The 16,279-nt window shown below is 44.6% G+C and overlaps 1 protein-coding gene and 1 long non-coding RNA gene across 2 annotated transcripts in view; one reads left to right on the forward strand and one right to left on the reverse strand.

The window, feature by feature from the left end:
- The window catches only part of LOC115134012 (neuron navigator 2-like), a 121,260-nt gene extending 107,023 nt beyond the window's left edge, over positions 1 to 14,237 (reverse strand). The window contains exons 1-3 of the mRNA XM_029667513.2: positions 13,640 to 14,237; positions 919 to 1,036; positions 60 to 112 (exon numbers count right to left, since the gene is read on the reverse strand). Of these exons, the coding sequence (XP_029523373.2) occupies positions 60 to 112; positions 919 to 1,036; positions 13,640 to 13,885 (417 nt within the window). The 5' untranslated portion in view covers positions 13,886 to 14,237. The remainder of the gene's footprint in view (positions 1 to 59; positions 113 to 918; positions 1,037 to 13,639) is intronic.
- Positions 11,044 to 12,749, forward strand: LOC135573265 (uncharacterized). Its single transcript, XR_010464633.1, has 3 exons — positions 11,044 to 11,141; positions 11,287 to 11,551; positions 11,745 to 12,749. It is a non-coding gene; the product is annotated as an uncharacterized LOC135573265 (long non-coding RNA).
- Positions 14,238 to 16,279: the final 2,042 nt, after the last annotated feature.

Genomic DNA, 16,279 nt, shown 5'->3' on the forward strand with positions numbered 1-16,279 from the left:
TTAGGGTGTGGAGGATTGATCCCCTTATGTGACAGAGTGAACACAGCACCAACACCCACCATCTGAGTCCGGCTCTTAGGGTAGCCATTGATGTCTTCTATCTTCTCATTCGCTAGAAAAGAAAGATGAAACAAAAGAGAGAGAAATAAATGAAAGAGGATAATTTCATGATGAAGTAACACATCCTTTTTGGGACTTTCCCTGCACAATGACAAGTCACATTGAAGACACCCATACAGCACCTGATACAGTCTTCATCAAATAGCACCAGTCATGTAGCTTTCACTAACCACACTCCCTCTATTCACTCCAATGAAGCACAATGAACAGTGTAGATGCAATAATGATAGGCTTCGCTGCTCAACCTCTCACCCACCCTGGGAAAAACAGAGTTTCAGTCTCAAGTTGCTTTACTTTCCATGCAGGAAAGACTGATTTTGAAGTCCCCTCCTAACCTAAAGATCCCTCCTAACCTGTCCACAATAACGACCACAGAGGCCAGTGAGTTGAATTCCAGAGAAGAGAGACACACTGTGACTAATCATATTATACTAATATTAGGCAGTATAATATGATAACCATGCAAAAAAAAACATACGTTTGGGCCTGCCATTGGAAAGCCAATACAAAATACATAATGATTACATGAAATCTTAAGCGAGAAATAATTCCAATGGATTTGCTGATAAAAAGTTACCAATAGAGTATAAATGCTAGGGATGTCCTTACCCACAACCTGTATGATCTCAGCCAGTAGCACTCCATCTGTCACGTCCTGCTGCAAGTCCTTACCCACAACCTGTATGATCTCAGCCAGTAGCACTCCATCTGTCACGTCCTGCTGCAAGTCCTTACCCACAACCTGTATGATCTCAGCCAGTAGCACTCCATCTGTCACGTCCTGCTGCAAGTCCTTACCCACAACCTGTATGATCTCAGCCAGTAGCACTCCATCTGTCACGTCCTGCTGCAAGTCCTTGATCAGTCGCTGACGGCCCGACTTCACCAGGTAATGGTTGGCCCAGTCCGTGTAAATCTGCCCAACAACAAAACACAGACATACAATTGACATACATAGAAAGAAATACAATCAAAGTATAATAATCACAGACCCTACATTACTTGTTAATAAAGGCAAAGCAATAACCTGTAGATAACGCCTTCCAAATGTAATGCACAGTCAGAACACACTCGCTTTCCAAGGAGTGATACTCACATTCCTCCAGAAACCAGGCCACTGAGCAATCAATGTAAATTCTGAGCAATCGTGTGTTTGAAAGAGTAGGAAGTATGTCAGAAACTCACTGCCTGGGAGCACTGGAGTGAGATGTCTGTAATCTGAGGGGTTTTGTTCATAATTTGATGTTTACTGCTGCTGCATCTCCTACATTTTAGCATCTCAGTCACTTTAAATCTGTCTGTTCTGACAGAAAACAGTGAACTGTTAGGCCCAATCTGTTTATGATATTATTATGCTTACAATACAGATTAAATCAGGAAGAAAATACTTTTGAATGACTAAACTGGACAACCACTGTGATTATTATTATTTGACAATGCTGGTCATTTATGAACATTTGAACATCTTGGCCATGTTCTGTTATAATCTCCACCCGGCACAGCCAGAAGAGGACTGGCCACCCCTCATAGCCTGGTTCCTCTCTAGATTTCTTCCTAGGTTCTGGCCTTTCTAGGGAGTTTTTCCTAGCCAATGTGCTTCTACACCTGCATTGCTTGCTGTTTGGGGTTTTAGGCTGTGTTTCTGTACAGCACTTGTGACATCAGCTGATGTAAGGGCTTTATAAATACATTTGATTTGATTTGAACTGAATAGGTGACCAACAGGGCTCCGGGCAGCCGAGCGGAAATGGAGGAAAACTCGCCTCCCTGCGGACCTGGCATCCTTTCACTCCCTCCTCTCTACATTTTCCTCTTCTGTCGCTGCTGCTAAAGCCACTTTCTACCACTCTAAATTCCAAGCATCTGCCTCTAACCCTAGGAAGCTCTTTGCCACCTTCTCCTCCCTCCTGAATCCCCCTCCCCCTCCCCCCCCTCCTCCCTCTCTGCAGATGACTTCGTCAACCATTTTGAAAAGAAGGTCGACGACATCCGATCCTCGTTTGCTAAGTCAAACGACACCGCTGGTTCTGCTCACACTGCCCTACCCTGTGCTCTGACCTCTTTCTCCCCTCTCTCTCCAGATGAAATCTCGCGTCTTGTGACGGCCGGCCGCCCAACAACCTGCCCGCTTGACCCTATCCCCTCCTCTCTTCTCCAGACCATTTCCGGAGACCTTCTCCCTTACCTCACCTCGCTCATCAACTCATCCCTGACCGCTGGCTACGTCCCTTCCGTCTTCAAGAGAGCGAGAGTTGCACCCCTTCTGAAAAAACCTACACTCGATCCCTCCGATGTCAACAACTACAGACCAGTATCCCTTCTTTCTTTTCTCTCCAAAACCCTTGAACGTGCCGTCCTTGGCCAGCTCTCCCGCTATCTCTCTCAGAATGACCTTCTTGATCCAAATCAGTCAGGTTTCAAGACTAGTCATTCAACTGAGACTGCTCTTTTCTGTATCACGGAGGCGCTCCGCACTGCTAAAGCTAACTCTCTCTCCTCTGCTCTCATCCTTCTAGACCTATCGGCTGCCTTCGATACTGTGAACCATCAGATCCTCCTCTCCACCCTCTCCGAGTTGGGCATCTCCGGCGCGGCCCACGCTTGGATTGCATCCTACCTGACAGGTCGCTCCTACCAGGTGGCGTGGCGAGAATCCGTCTCCTCACCACGTGCTCTCACCACTGGTGTCCCCCAGGGCTCTGTTCTAGGCCCTCTCCTATTCTCGCTATACACCAAGTCACTTGGTTCTGTCATAACCTCACATGGTCTCTCCTATCATTGCTATGCAGACGACACACAATTAATCTTCTCCTTTCCCCCTTCTGATGACCAGGTGACGAATCGCATCTCTGCATGTCTGGCAGACATATCAGTGTGGATGACGGATCACCACCTCAAGCTGAACCTCGGCAAGACGGAGCTGCTCTTCCTCCCGGGGAAGGACTGCCCGTTCCATGATCTCGCCATCACGGTTGACAACTCCACTGTGTCCTCCTCCCAGAGCGCTAAGAACCTTGGCGTGATCCTGGACAACACCCTGTCGTTCTCAACTAACATCAAGGCGGTGGCCCGTTCCTGTAGGTTCATGCTCTACAACATCCGCAGAGTACGACCCTGCCTCACACAGGAAGCGGCGCAGGTCCTAATCCAGGCACTTGTCATCTCCCGTCTGGATTACTGCAACTCGCTGTTGGCTGGGCTCCCTGCCTGTGCCATTAAACCCCTACAACTCATCCAGAACGCCGCAGCCCGTCTGGTGTTCAACCTTCCCAAGTTCTCTCACGTCACCCCGCTCCTCCGCTCTCTCCACTGGCTTCCAGTTGAAGCTCGCATCCGCTACAAGACCATGGTGCTTGCCTACGGAGCTGTGAGGGGAACGGCACCTCAGTACCTCCAGGCTCTGATCAGGCCCTACACCCAAACAAGGGCACTGCGTTCATCCACCTCTGGCCTGCTCGCCTCCCTACCACTGAGGAAGTACAGTTCCCGCTCAGCCCAGTCAAAACTGTTCGCTGCTCTGGCCCACCAATGGTGGAACAAACTCCCTCACGACGCCAGGACAGCGGAGTCAATCACCACCTTCCGGAGACACCTGAAACCCCACCTCTTTAAGGAATACCTAGGATAGGATAAAGTAATCCTTCTCACCCCCCCCCCTTAAAAGATTTAGATGCACTATTGTAAAGTGGCTGCTCCACTGGATGTCATAAGGTGAATGCACAAATTTGTAAGTCGCTCTGGATAAGAGCGTCTGTTAAATGACTTAAATGTAATGTAAATAGCCGTGGGAAGTAAGGGTGCTGCAGCACCCCCTGAAAAATGTGAATAATACTTCCTGCCTCTATGCAGGTGACTCAGGTTAGGTGGAATGCTCAATGTGGACAACTGAATTTATCCTGGCAGGAAATATGGTTTGAATAAATGTAAACCATTCAGGGTCTTTTAAAGATATTACAAAACAAATGTATTTATTGAGATCACAGCACAGGTTGCTATTTTTTCCACTGCACAGTGTTTCTCTGATCAGCAGTAAGCTTCTGCTCGGGGATTTGCATAGAAAACATGCTGAGTGTTGAGAGTTTGACACTAACACCTGAATCTGTCTTCTACAGACAAAGCTCTCAGCTGACTTTCACGAATAAACAAAAAACAACACACAGTATTTACCGCAACACTATGGGGTCAATGGAAAGTCACATCAACCAAGTAGTTGCTAATGCTGAACATAGACTTTTTTTAAACTACAAATTGCACTTGTTTTTTTGCTTTCTGAACCTGTCAAACTTAACGTGAAGAACTTAACAGCGGTCTATTTAGAGCCTTTTATCTAGACACATGTCTTTTCTGCCACTGAAAACAAAAGGCTAAAGGCTTGAATTACCTCTATCCAACCAGACAGAGTGTATAAAGAATAAGATCACCTTTCCCACATCTCAGAACTCAACATACAGATGCTGTGTGAGCAAAGAAACACCTGCCACAAAGTGCAGCAGACGGTGAGAATATTGGAATATTCTTGATATAAGATTGAATGAGCAGCACTTTGACTTGCTTATCAAAATGCTGGTTACTGTGCTAAAGATATAGCCTAGAAATGGACCGTTTTTGAAGACAGAGCTAGACAAACTGGATACTGAATCTACAAAACATTCAGAACAGGACATAGACTGACAAGGTGAATCTAGGTGAAAGCTATGATCCCTTATTGATGTCACTGGTTAAATCCACTTCAGTCAGTGTAGATGAAGGGGAGGAGACAGGTTAAAGAAGGATTTTAAAGCCTTGAGACAATTGAGACATTGATTATGTATGTGTGCCATTCAGAGGGTAAATGGGCAAGACAAAATATTTAAGTGCCTTTGAACAGGGTATGGTAGTAGGTGCCAGGTGCACCTGTTTGTGTCAAAAACTTTTACACTCAACAGTTTCCTATGTGTATCAAGAGTGGTCCACCACCCAAAGGACATCCAGTCAACTTAACACAACTGTGGGAAGCATTGGAATCAACATGGGCCAGCATCCATATAGAATGCTTGTCGACACCTTGTAGAATCCATGTCTCAACGAATGGAGGCTGTTCTGAGGGCGAAAAGGGGGCGGGGTGCAAGTCAATATTAGAAAGGAACACTCAGTGTATACTACAGCTGGCAGGTGTAACAGCAAGCCAGTTAACTAGAGTCATATTTATTTATTAATCTGTTATTTTACCAGGTAAATTGACTGAGAACACGTTCTCATTTGCAGCAACGACCTGGGGAATGGTTACAGGGGAGAGGAGGGGGATGAATGAGCCAATTGTAAACTGGGGATTATTAGGTGACCGTGATGGCTTGATGGCCAGATTGGGAATTTAGCCAGGACACCGGGGTTCACACCCCTACTCTAACGATAAGTGCCATGGGATATTTAATGATCTCAGAGAGTCAGGGCAGTGTCCCTGTGTAGGGATATTTTTTAGACCAGAGGAAAGAATGCCTCCTACTGGCCCTCCAACACCACTTCCAGCAGCATCTGGTCTCCCATCCAGGGACTGACCAGGACCAACCCTGCTTAGCTTCAGAAGAAAGCCAGCGCGCGCGCACACACACACACACACACACACACACACACACACACACACACACACACACACACACACACACACACACACACACACACACACACACACACACACACACACACACACACACACACACACACACACACACACACACACACACACACACACACACACACACACACACACACACACACACACACACACACACACACACACACAGAGAAACACTGTCCCCTAATTAGGCTACATTTGATCCTGCATTTTTGTTGCATTGCAGAAAGCAGTAGAGCACTAACCACTCCACCCAACCACTGCAGGCCTAATGCAATACACACCAGTCATCACAGAAATAAACACGTAGCCTAACCAGCCTGATGGTATGGAACCCTGTATGTGGTGTGGTTTGGCTGGAAGTCAGTGCAGGACAGCTGGATGTGTGTTTACTGTAGTAGAAGGCTGTGGTGATGCCTTAAAGGGATCTTCTCTTCCTGGTAGGACCAAACAAGATGTTGCACGCCCCACACAAAATAGGCCTGCTAATCTCACTAGACTCATGCCATCAGCAGCAGGTGTGCTAGAATTGCACATAACTAAGACATCTTCACTATACTGAATGTCAGGTCCTGTATCACTACAGATGATAAATCCCTTTTTAAATGGCAATTAGACTGTGTAGAATCTAATTGGTGGAGAGGGTGCAGGTAATCAGCAGCAAGGATCACTGCAATCTTCTTGACTAATGTGGAGACTTTCAAGGAATCACTCATCTATCATTTGTCTGGTTCACTGTGCATACAGTGTTGACCATGTGCATGTTGTTCACTGTGCATACAGTGTTGACCATGTGCATTTTGTGCTTCCAGTCAGAACATATCTGGGATCTCAAGACAGATCTGGCAGTTGCTTGTCCAAAGTTTCACAATATGTAAAATGTTTGTAAACAGTATCATTAACTTCACCTCATTGCAAAAGCAATAGTTCTACGCTACAAAATACCACAATGGCTAACTCTTCATTCCCGTTAGGATACGCCAAAGGAAATATGAAATAAAACAATATTATTGTGTTCCCCTTTGCTCTCCAGTGGGCCTATCATGCCAAATAGTGTCCCCCTGCCAAAAAGTCCCCCCCCCCCCTCTTCTGTTTCTAGGTCTGTTGCTAGAACTTGCAAAATTCTGACCAGATTACGTAATGAACCAAAGTGTCTGTTGCTATGCAGGTTGCTTGGCTCTATTTTACCTCAGGCAGTACTAGTTCTATTTCACCTCATAAACGCTCGCTCAGTCCGCACAAAATTATTACCTCAGAATTGCTCTCTAAGGATGGTATTTTTGACGGTGACAACCTGCTGACTACCTGCTGCTTCAGAGGACTGAAAAGACTGGAAAGAGAACACTCTTTCTTTACCATGTATTTGTCTTTAACAAGTGCATATTGTTAAATAGGAAGAAATTATTTTACCTGTTTTTCGATTGACGTTGCTACTTATTTACCTCAGCCTGCATAATCAGCTAGCCAGCTACAAAATCGAGGAGATTTTCCTTTATTTTTCCAACCAGGAAAAGTACTATGAAAACACCACTGATCTTGACAAGAGGCGCAACATTCAGAGTAATTCAATAACCAGCTGGGCAAGTAGACAGCTGGGCAAGTGAAATAATGTTTTGTTTATCAATCACATTCTATTATATATGAAATTATCATGATTTCAATGAATGGCATACCAGAGAGCACACAATGTTTCCAATTGGCACTTTTTGCTTAAAGGTCATAGCCTAGAAATGTGTTTGAAAACAGACCTGGACATACTGTACACTGAGTATACAAAACATTAAGAACAGGAGTCCATGTGTTATTTCATACTTTTGATGTCTTCAGTATTATTCTACAATGTAGAAAATAGTAAAAATAAAGAAAAACCCTTGAGTAGTTGTGTCCAAACTTTTGACTGGTACTGTATTTCAATATCTTACATTGTCAATAGTAATTGCTTTCCTACCTCCTCCTCCTGGTTTGGTGAATGGACCAACCAGAACCTCAAGACTGCCATGGGAAAGTCCCTTGATTGGTAGCAGGAAGGGTGGGAGAACAACCTGAAGGTATTTCTCTTTGCACACAACAACAGCATCCAGGCCTCCCCCGAGTACGGACGGAAGACGCAGCTGTTGACTGAGGTAAACAATGCAATTGAATGTACAATTATTGCATATACTGTAGTCTTTCAAATGTGTGATTGACTTAGTGTTGTTGTTTGTCTATTAGTGTCGTTGTTTGTCTATTGCTATGTTTGTATAACGTACTTTCAGATCACTGAAACAAAACTTGTTTAAACAGCGAAATTGTCGCAGAAATCAGACTTGTTTGCAAAACAATAACGAAAATAATTTAGGCTGTAAGGATCTCTAAACTTCGAATAATTTGGTCATCACACCACTGATATAGCAACGGACGCTAATAGTTCATTGAATCATTATGACACAGAGGGGTAGACTTTTTGGCCGGCGGGACATTATTTGGCATGCCAGGCCCTAACTCCCCCAGCTATATGAACTCTGCAGCTGGGCTGGGCTGCAGTGTGGGGCACATGGAACAACAGCACCAGTGATGTACTGTAGTAGTAAAACAAGATATGTGGCTAAACTCTGATCGCAGGTCGTGGTGAAAAAGTAATGTACTTTCACCCTATATTTTCTCCATAAACTTTCTCTCTATACTTTCTCCCAATACTTTCTTCCTATACTACACCTTCTTCCTACACTACACTACACTACACTACACTACACTACACTACACTACACTACACTAGAGCACAGTACAGCACTGCACTACAGTACAACACATCAAATCACAGCACTACACTACACTACACTACAGCACAGCACAGCACAGCACACTACACTACACTACACTACATCACAGCACTACACTACACTACACTACACTACACTACACTACACTACACTACACTACACTACAGCACACTACACTACACTACACTACAGCACAGCACACTACACTACAGCACTGCACAGCACTACACTACAGCACTACACTACAGCACAGGACACTACACTACATTACAGCACTACACTACACTACAGCACTGCACTACAGCACAGTACAGCACAGCACAGTGCAGTCACTCCAAATAGAGCGCTAGAGAAAACCCCCTGACCGCTGTTCACTCTAACTGTGTACTGATAGGCTATACAGCCATGTCTTTCACTCTAACTGTGTACTGATAGGCTTTACAGCCATGTCTTTCATTCTAACTGTGTACTGATAGGCTATACAGCCATGTCTTTCACTCTAACTGTGTACTGATAGGCTATACAGCCATGTCTTCCACTCTAACTGTGTACTGATAGGCTATACAGCCATGTCTTTCACTCTAACTGTGTACTGATAGGCTATACAGCCATGTCTTTCACTCTAACTGTGTACTGATAGGCTATACAGCCATGTCTTTCACTCTAACTGTGTACTGATAGGCTATACAGCCATGTCTTTCACTCTAACTGTGTACTGATAGGCTATACAGCCATGTCTTTCACTCTAACTGTGTACTGATAGGCTATACAGCCATGTCTTTCACTCTAACTGTGTACTGATAGGCTATACAGCCATGTCTTTCACTCTAACTGTGTACTGATAGGCTATACAGCCATGTCTTTCACGCTAACTGTGTACTGATAGGCTATACAGCCATGTCTTTCACTCTAACTGTGTACTGATAGGCTATACAGCCATGTCTTCCACTCTAACTGTGTACTGATAGGCTATACAGCCATGTCTTCCACTCTAACTGTGTACTGATAGGCCATACAGCGATGTATTTCACTCTAACTGTGTACCGATAGGCTATACAGCCATGTCTTTCACTCTAACTGTGTACCGATAGGCTATACAGCCATGTCTTCCACTCTAACTGTGTACTGATAGGCTATCTGTCTGTCTGTCTGTCTGTCTGTCTGTCTGTCTGTCTGTCTGTCTGTCTGTCTGTCTGTCTGTCTGTCTGTCTGTCTGTCTGTCTGTCTGTCTGTTTTTAACTACTGGGCAATAATCATTATCCCCCCTTTTGCCCTCAGAACAGCCTCAGTCACTTTCAATTGAACTATCAACTTGGTACAGTTCTTCAAATATATGAATATTAAGGCATACACAAACAAACGCACACACACATGCATGTGTTTCATAGTCCATCCTGCTGCACATTGTAAACGTCAGCTAGACATCAACCAGACCAGATGTGAAGTGCTCTTAAAGTCCATCTGTCTGCCGCTCACACAGGCCAACGTCAAGGGGAATTAACCTACTCTCTCTCTCTCTCTCTCGCTGCATCTCCCCATCTCTCTCATCTCTCTCTCTCGCTGCATCTCCCCATCTCTCTCTCTCGTTGCATCTCCCCATCTCTCTACATCTCTCTCTCGCTGCATCTCTCTCCATCTCTCTTGCTGCATCTCCCTCTCTCTCTCTCCCCCCAACTCTCTCTCTCATCTCCCCATCTCTCTCTCTCTTTCTGCATCTCTCCATCTCTCTCTCTCTCTCTCTCTCTCTCTCTCTCTCTGTATCTCTCCATCTCTCTCTCTCGCTCTCTACTCCTTCCCAGGACCAGACCACCATAAAGGCCCACAAGAACTGCCATATGGTTAAAGCCTGCTGTAGTATTCTATTTTCACTGCAGGCTTCAGTCAGTTACTTTCACACAGGGACAAGTCAAAGACTGTGACATGAATTAGATATCTATTCAAATGAATGCCTTGTAGCAGATTTCAAAGAAACACTTCTTTGCATTTACAGTTTTTCTCAATTGCTAAAACACTAAAACCCATTGGCTGAACAAAGTTCTCAGTTGCCTGGACTCATTTAGCTAATTATGCAGTCTGTTGTCAATACCTTAAACCGTTTCACATGGTAAAACACAATTTGCAGATCTCACTTAGACTTTTCAGCAAAACTCTAAACAGATTCTCATTCTCAAAACACATTCTACATTCTAATGCACATGTCATCCATACTGGTAAACACAAGTGGCAACAATCAAATACAAATAGAGAATACATGTCATTGATTGAACACAACCTCTCAAAATTGATTTAACCTGTTTCAAATGATGTGACACAACCAATATAAGCCAGTTTAGAGAGCAAACAGGTTGTTGAAGGTGGGAAGGAGAAAGTCTGAGAATGGATAGAAGAAACAATGTGAGAGGATGAGGATGAGTGTGTATGCGAGGTGGGTGAGGAGGAGGAGGGCAAGAAAGAGGAAGAAAGAAAGAGGAAGAGGAGGACGAAGAGGAAGAGGAAGACAGAGTGGAAATATCTGATGAAATTCGAGCAACAGTTATAGACCATGTTCTTGTCTAAGGACTGACAATGAGGGAAGCAGGACTTAGATTGCAACCCAATTTGAGCTGATTTTCTGTGTCCACCATAGTAAGGACATTCAGAGAAGAGAACAGGTACAGTATACTGCTGTATTTTTGTAATTGCAAGTTTACTGTACTACACTATATGCAGCTGTTTCAATAGACATTTGTAAAGTTAATGACTGTATGTATTGTACTGCATGAATATGTTTTGTAACTGCAGAACTACGTTTTGTAGAATTGCAAGGCTGCCACATGCAGGTTGAAGGACAGCTATATTCACTCGGGAGCAAGAGGTCGTTATAGTTGGCATGGTCCTTCAAGATAATACAATACGACTCAGAGAAATCCAGGAACGAGTGATACAAGACAACACACACTTCCAGGGAATCGACAGTGTGAGCATTTCCACAATTGACCGTGTCCTCCATCGTAACAGGATGCGAATGAAACAAGTATACAGAGTACCAAGGTTGAAAGAACTGCGAGCTCAGTATGTGCAAGTAAGTGTACATTCAGAAACATTTACTGTAATCCAGATTGTCTACAGTACTAACACATACTATGTGAATGACATTACTCTTCAGTACATACAATGTATGTGATTCAGAAGCCTAATTGTACTCTACAGTATAGCACTGTCTCTGTACGACTTCTGTATGAATCCTACATACAGTATATTGTATTTCTACACAGACAATATTTGACTTGGAATCCTTGGACAGACCCCATGAGTTCATCTTTGTCGATGAAGCAGGCTTCAATCTAACAAAGAGGAGAAGGAGAGGTCGAAACATGATTGGACGGCGGGCCATTGTTGAAGTCCCTGGTCAATGAGGTGGCAATGTCACAATCTGTGCTGCTATCAGCAACCATGGTGTTCTACATCACCATGTTACACATATACTGTAACACCCAGCACCTTCTAAGATTTATTGCCAATCTAAGAGATATTTTATTTGAGCAGCAAGTTCAAGAGCAGCAGGGTCAAGAGCTAAATGAGAATCCCATTCCCACCTATGTGATAGTGTGGGACAATGTCCGTTTCCACCGAGCTGCTCAGGTAAGGGAATGGTTTAAAATCAATGGGCAGTTTATGAACTTGTCCCTCCATACTCGCCTTTCCTGAATCCGATTGAGGAGTTTTTCTCCTCTTGGAGATGGAAAGTGTATGATAGACAACCCTACACAGAGTAATCTGCTGCAAGCCATGGATTTAGCCAGTGGTGATATAGGTGAGGAATCATGTCAGGGCTGGATACGGCACACAAGAGGCTTCTTCCCCCGTTGCCTCAGGAGGGACAATATAGCTTGTGATGTCAACGAAGTGCTCTGGCCTGACCCAGCCCAAAGACAAGAAGAAGCACATTGATCACATGTTTACTCCTTTGATTTTTGTCCCTTTTAGTATTGTATACTGTAGTACAGTGCATTGTAGGCTGTATACTGTACAATGGACAAATTGTATGGCCCTGAACATTGTGTTTTCCATTTATTAACAGTACTGACTGATCAATAGATTTTGACTGGTTGCAGGTTCATATCAACAAAGAACAAGAATTACAGTATCACAGAGACAAAGGACAAGTTTGTGAGATGCAGGGTACAGTACTGTAAAAATAGGGGTACAAGGAGGAGGAAGGACAAAAAAACAAAATTGCAAAGTGCAAAGCAGAGTAGTCATTTCTGATCAATTTTGAGCTACTAAATATGAATATTTTTTTAGATTAAAAATGTACTTCTCCCTGAGAATTGTATGTTTTGAACAATGTGTTTTCTATTTTTCGGTGTATTGTTTACTGACTGCTTGAGAGTGTATATCGTTTTGATTACTTTCTTTATGATTTGAGAGCAGTGTTTGATTTTGAACACAGGTAAAACTGTTTTGAGGCGAATGTTTCATTTTGCGAGAGGAGTCAGAGGTTATGTAAATAGTGCTGGAAGATGAGGTTTTGTGTTTAATGTTTTCAGGAAATGGAGCAAGGTTTCAGAAATTGTGTTTTAGCAATTGAAAAAAACTGTAACTCCACATAGTAGTGACAGTGTGAAGACAGCCGATGAAGGAAGGCTTGTCGTTCCCTATCTGCATCGCTGAATGGCCATCTGATCAGAGTATTAACCCCTCCCCTTTCTACTACCGTAGCCTCAAACAACATTTAGAAGGGTTGTCGTTCCCTATCTGCATCGCTGAATGGCCATCTGATCAGAGTATTAACCCCTCCCCTTTCTACTACCGTAGCCTCAAACAACATTTGACTAATGCTTTATCCTGTGACATATGTTTACAGCACCGACCACACACACACCATTCATAACTATGTGCCTTAGCCCCATTAGCCTACATCTCTCAGGTACACAGCAGCTGCTGCCCACTAAGAAATACACACAACGCCAGTAACGCTGCTCAAATACCAATAGTGTTCGCTGTCCAACTTCAGAACAGGTGCAGAGATCCCAGCTTTTATCCTAGTTTCCTCATTTACTCCAAGTTTTGTCCTTTAGTCCTAGTTTACTCATTTACTCCAAGTTTCGTCCTTTAGTCCTAGTTTAAGTACGTAACCAGATAAGGTTGAGAAGAACTGTGCTCTGACCTGAGGGTCCTCTTGGTCGTCACTCCCTGTGGTTGAGAGCCTTTTAGTGGGGGTGGTCGTTTCCTCTCCCCGGCATTCTCCCTGCTGGTGAGGGGCTTTCAGGGTGCTGTGTCTGAGGTGGCTGGCCCTGTGAGTGATGGAGGTCCTGGACCTGGCATTGTTTTGTAGCTGAGGAATGGGCAGGGCGCTGTGCACCGGTTTGGGCAGTCCCGACTTCATCTTAGAGGCGACCAGAATGGCCGGCATTTTCCGCTCTTGCTTTCAGAGCACGTCTCAGAAACCACTCAACACTCACATACTCACACACACACATGCAAGCACTCAGAATCTCTCTCTCTCTCTTTGCAATTGTCTAAGAAGGTTGGCCAAAATGCAGGCTTACGCTCACACAGAGGTTCCACAGCTGGGGTAGGTCAGCCTGTATACACACATGTACAACAGAAGGCTCTATGTGGCACTCACAAACACACACACCCACACACACTCACACACACAGTCTAAAAGTAAACCTTTCGATGAGAACAACTCCCTCTGACAGGCTGCCAAGTCACATCCTTCTCTGGGTTTTAACGAGGTTCTGGAACCATCCACAGCGATGAGCACGTTCTTCTGGGTTCCTCCCCCCACCTGTTCTGTTCCAGAGGTACAGTACAGCGTAACAGTAACTGTAGTGTTCCCTGGTCCTGGTTTAATCAGGCGCTGTTCTCACATCAGTCCCTCAATGCGTGAAAAAGGAAAGCCCAGTCTCAGAGTCTGTCCAGTAGCAGAGAGAATAAGAAACCAGTCTCAGAGTCTGTCCAGTAGCAGAGAGAAGAAGAAACCAGTTTCAGAGTCTGTCCAGTAGCAGAGAGAAGAAGAAACAAGTCTCAGAGTCTGTCCAGTAGCAGAGAGAATAAGAAACCAGTCTCAGAGTCTGTCCAGTAGCAGAGAGAAGAAGAAACCAGTTTCAGAGTCTGTCCAGTAGCAGAGAGAAGAAGAATCCAGTCTCAGAGTATGTCCAGTAGCAGAGAGAAGAATAAACCAGTCTCAGAGTCTGTCCAGTAGCAGAGAGAAGAAGAAACCAGTCTCAGAGTCTGTCCAGTAGCAGAGAGAAGAAGAAACCAGTCCCAGAGTCTGTCCAGTAGCAGAGAGAAGAAGAAAGCAGTCTCAGAGTCTGTCCAGTAGCAGAGAGAAGAAGAAACCAGTCTCAGAGTCTGTCCAGTAGCAGAGAGAAGAAGAAACCAGTCTCAGAGTCTGTCCAGTAGCAGAGAGAAGAAGAATCCAGTCTCAGAGTCTGTCCAGTAGCAGAGAGAAGAAGAAACCATTCTCAGTGTCTGTCCAGTAGCAGAGAGAAGAAGAAACCAGTCTCAGAGTCTGTCCAGTAGCAGAGAGAAGAAGAAACCAGTCTCAGAGTCTGTCCAGTAGCAGAGAGAAGAAGAAACCAGTCTCAGTGTCTGTCCAGTAGCAGAGAGAAGAAGAAACCAGTCTCAGAGTCTGTCCAGTAGCAGAGAGAAGAAGAAACCAGTCTCAGAGTCTGTCCAGTAGCAGAGAGAAGAATAAACCAGTCTCAGAGTCTGTCCAGTAGCAGAGAGAAGAAGAAACCAGTCTCAGTGTCTGTCCAGTAGCAGAGAGAAGAAGAAACCAGTCTCAGAGTCTGTCCAGTAGCAGAGAGAAGAAAAAAACAGGAGGAAGGCGGAGATGGAAACGACTGTGAATGCGATGCATAGTTCAGAAAGATTAGAGCTCTGTTTGGCCAGGCAGGGAGCAGATGTGTATTAGAGACTCTAATGACTAAAGATCGTTGGGTGGCTGCCTGGTGGGACGTACAGCAGTATCCTCCTCCTCCCTCAGCTTGTCAAGTAGTCAATGCAGACAGCCTGGCCAGCCAACGCAGTCATCACATGATGGCACGGCACCATAAACAACTTTTATCCCAGTCTCTCTCTCTCTCTCCCTCTCTCTCTCTCTCTGTGTGTATCTCTCTTTCTCTCTCTCTCTCCCCCCCTCTCTCACCCCCCCCTCCTCTCTCTCTCTGTAAGGAGAGCACACTGATAACATGAAGTGGGAGAGGAGCCCTATCTAACACTATTACAGTGATAATGTGAAGTGGGAGAGGAGCCCTATCTAACACTATTACAGTGATAATGTGAAGTGGGAGAGGAGCCCTATCTAACACTATTACAGTGATAATGTGAAGTGGGAGAGGAGCCCTATCTAACACTATTACACTGATAATGTGAAGTGGGAGAGGAGCCCTATCTAACACTATTACACTGATAACGTGAAGTGGGAGAGGAGCCATATCTAACACTATTACAGTGTGTTGTTCTAACTGGCCCAGTGCCCAGACTGTTGTATAAAGGAGAGGAGGAGTGCTGGGTTGGTTCTGCTGATCTCTGCAGCAGGGGAGGGGCTCCAGTACTGGTGCCCCCCTCCCTGGGCTTTATGTTTCCCACAGCTTGGAACTCAACTGTTAACACCCCAGTGCCAGAACAGTAAACCAATAACTTTCATTTTGATGTGCATAAGGATGAATATGACATTGTCAAGTGCTTTTCTATGTTCTTTGTAAGTCTGTACAGTTGATTCTCAGTGTCATGTAAACTTTAGTCAGCAGACTGAGCCTGGGAGATGTGTTATTATTCAGAGCCAGCCCTGACA

The sequence above is a fragment of the Oncorhynchus nerka genome, linkage group LG9a (assembly GCF_034236695.1).
Source record: "Oncorhynchus nerka isolate Pitt River linkage group LG9a, Oner_Uvic_2.0, whole genome shotgun sequence".
Lineage (NCBI taxonomy): Eukaryota > Metazoa > Chordata > Actinopteri > Salmoniformes > Salmonidae > Oncorhynchus > Oncorhynchus nerka.